General features: G+C 40.8%; 1 protein-coding gene across 1 annotated transcript in view; it reads left to right on the forward strand.

The window, feature by feature from the left end:
- SYNJ1 (synaptojanin 1) overlaps positions 1-2,271 on the forward strand; it is a 47,721-nt gene that overhangs the window by 39,906 nt on the left and 5,544 nt on the right. Inside the window, exons 28-29 of the mRNA XM_017727074.1 lie at positions 1,195-1,303; positions 2,250-2,271. Coding sequence (XP_017582563.1) covers positions 1,195-1,303; positions 2,250-2,271 — 131 coding nt within the window. The remainder of the gene's footprint in view (positions 1-1,194; positions 1,304-2,249) is intronic.

The following is a 2,271-nucleotide window of genomic DNA, read 5'->3' on the forward strand; positions in this document are numbered from 1 at the left end:
TGCGTGTGGCAGGATCGGTGTGGGTTTAAAGCTCCCCCCCGACTCTAACCACTCGTGGATTCTAGGAATGTTTCTTTCCTTTGTCTCAGGTAATTTCTGGGTTTCATTTCAAGAATTTCAGGACCAGGGACAGTAGCTGCAGTGGGTGCTGCTTCCCACTGAGGGATCCTGAGGGCTGATTGGCACTTCCTTTCTTTCCTGTTCCTGTTCGATTTTTTTAATACGTTTTGGTGTATAATCCAATCATCTTCCTGCCTACTATCAGAGTATTCAAAGAAATAACAAAACGCATCTTGGCAATCTCAGACCAGACAGGAATTTCTGAGATCAGGTGGCTGAAAGAGTTTGGAACGTTGGTGAATGGACTCAGCCAAGCATAAGGAATCGAACAATATACAAAGTCAGGGACATGTATCTAGTAAAACTAAGATCACAAATCACACCTTTTTTATAGTGGTAACATTTCTTTGCTTGTTTCTAATTAATTTGTGCAATAGGATTTGCTCTGAAAACCATTCCTAGAATGTCTTCTGGTACACAGCATTTTACAGGGAACAAATCTTACAAACTATCTCATCTTACAGTCTTTTTGCCCTTGAACTCTGGCATTTTTATCCCAGGGCCTTTTATTCAGCTTTCAGTGTGGTCTGTGTAATTTACTCTTCTTCAGCTGTAATCTGGAATAGCTTCCTGTGTCTCTTTAAGTACTGATGTAGACTTTTAAATTTACGTTCTGAACGTATTAACTTTTCTTCCATCAACTTTAGGGAGACTTCAGCCTTCAGATGAGGCAGAATGTGTGTTTCATTAATAGTGCTTATTGAGAAACAGGAGACCTCCAAATAAAGTAGTTGTTCTTGTTGGTTTTGTTGCTTACAACAATTCACAGACTTAGGTAAATTATCTTATTAATACTAGCAAAATAGTAACTGTTTCTAACATCGTTGCACAGGTAAGTATTTCTGTGAAGTTGAAAATGGTTGTAAAAATCCTTTGCTTTGAATTGAACCATCATCATGTTTTGAAAATACATTCTTTGTTTTTGCCTGTGCATAAAAAAATCGGTTCAGTAGCTGTTATCAAAGAATTTATTTTTCACAGAATCCTGATTATCCTGAATCATTTAGCAGTAGATGACTACAGATCCAAAGTAGAACTAAAATACTTCTTTTTTTTAACCAACTTTCCTGTCAGACTGTTCCTCCTCGAGCTGGAGTTATCAGCGCCCCACAAAGCCATGTCCGTCCCTCGGGGGCAAGGCCAGCACCTGAAACTCAGACCAAACCAGTCGAACCACCCAGGGGTAAGTTTCCTTTGGAAGTTAAATATAAATGTCACTATTCAGTCAAGAGCTACGGTCCGTGGTTTGAATGCTGTGTTTTCAACAGATGTCTCCACTTTTCACTAGAAATTGAGATTCTTGAGTGTAATAACATTTCACAGTTTGTGTTAAGCATCCAGAAGTATTGCAGACCCTTTCTAGATGCTGATCTCAAGATCACATGAGATCTTGACCCACAGATTTCATGGTAGCAGAGAAACTCTGCAAAGATGGCTTTGGTCTGAGCATGCTGGTGTGTGCCATTGTGGCTATTGATGACCAGACTCTCTATGCACTGGTTGTTCTGTACTCGTAAGATTTGGAATAGCTTTTATATCTGACTCTCAAAGCAGCTTCCTAAACTTACAGTTTAAAAAAACCCTTTATCTTTATAAATACATAAATACACATTTTATAAAAGTGACTTCCAAAATACTTTTCGATACAACTGAAGTACATTTAGGAGTGACGTGGCTTCTGGTTCTCTGTTTTGTGTAAAATCACAGCATGGTTTGTGTTGGAAGGGACCTTGAAGATAATTTAATTCCAAGCCCCTGCCTGTGGGCAGGGACACTTTCCACTATCCCAGCTTGCAGCAAGCCCCATCCATCCTGGCCTTTGACACTTCCAGGGTTCCAGGAGCAGCCACAGCTTTGCTGGGCAACCTGTGCCAGGGCCGCCCCACCCTCACAGGGAAGAATTTCTTCCTTATATCCCATCTAACTCTGCCCTCTGCCAGCTTAAGCTTTAGTAACAATTTTTAATGGAGATCTGCTGAGTTTTTGATGGTTTCTAGTCTCATTGCCATGAACACCTGCTGTTCTCACAGCCCTTTCCTCTGCAGTTCGCTCTGCTGCTTCTCCACCCTGCCATCCTTCAGATTTGTTACAATTAGTTACCCTGAAAATCACTGGAAATGTACTTCCAGGCTCACCATTGCTTCCTGAACC

This window comes from Corvus brachyrhynchos, unplaced genomic scaffold (assembly GCF_000691975.1).
Source record: "Corvus brachyrhynchos isolate BGI_N302 unplaced genomic scaffold, ASM69197v1 scaffold412, whole genome shotgun sequence".
NCBI lineage: Eukaryota > Metazoa > Chordata > Aves > Passeriformes > Corvidae > Corvus > Corvus brachyrhynchos.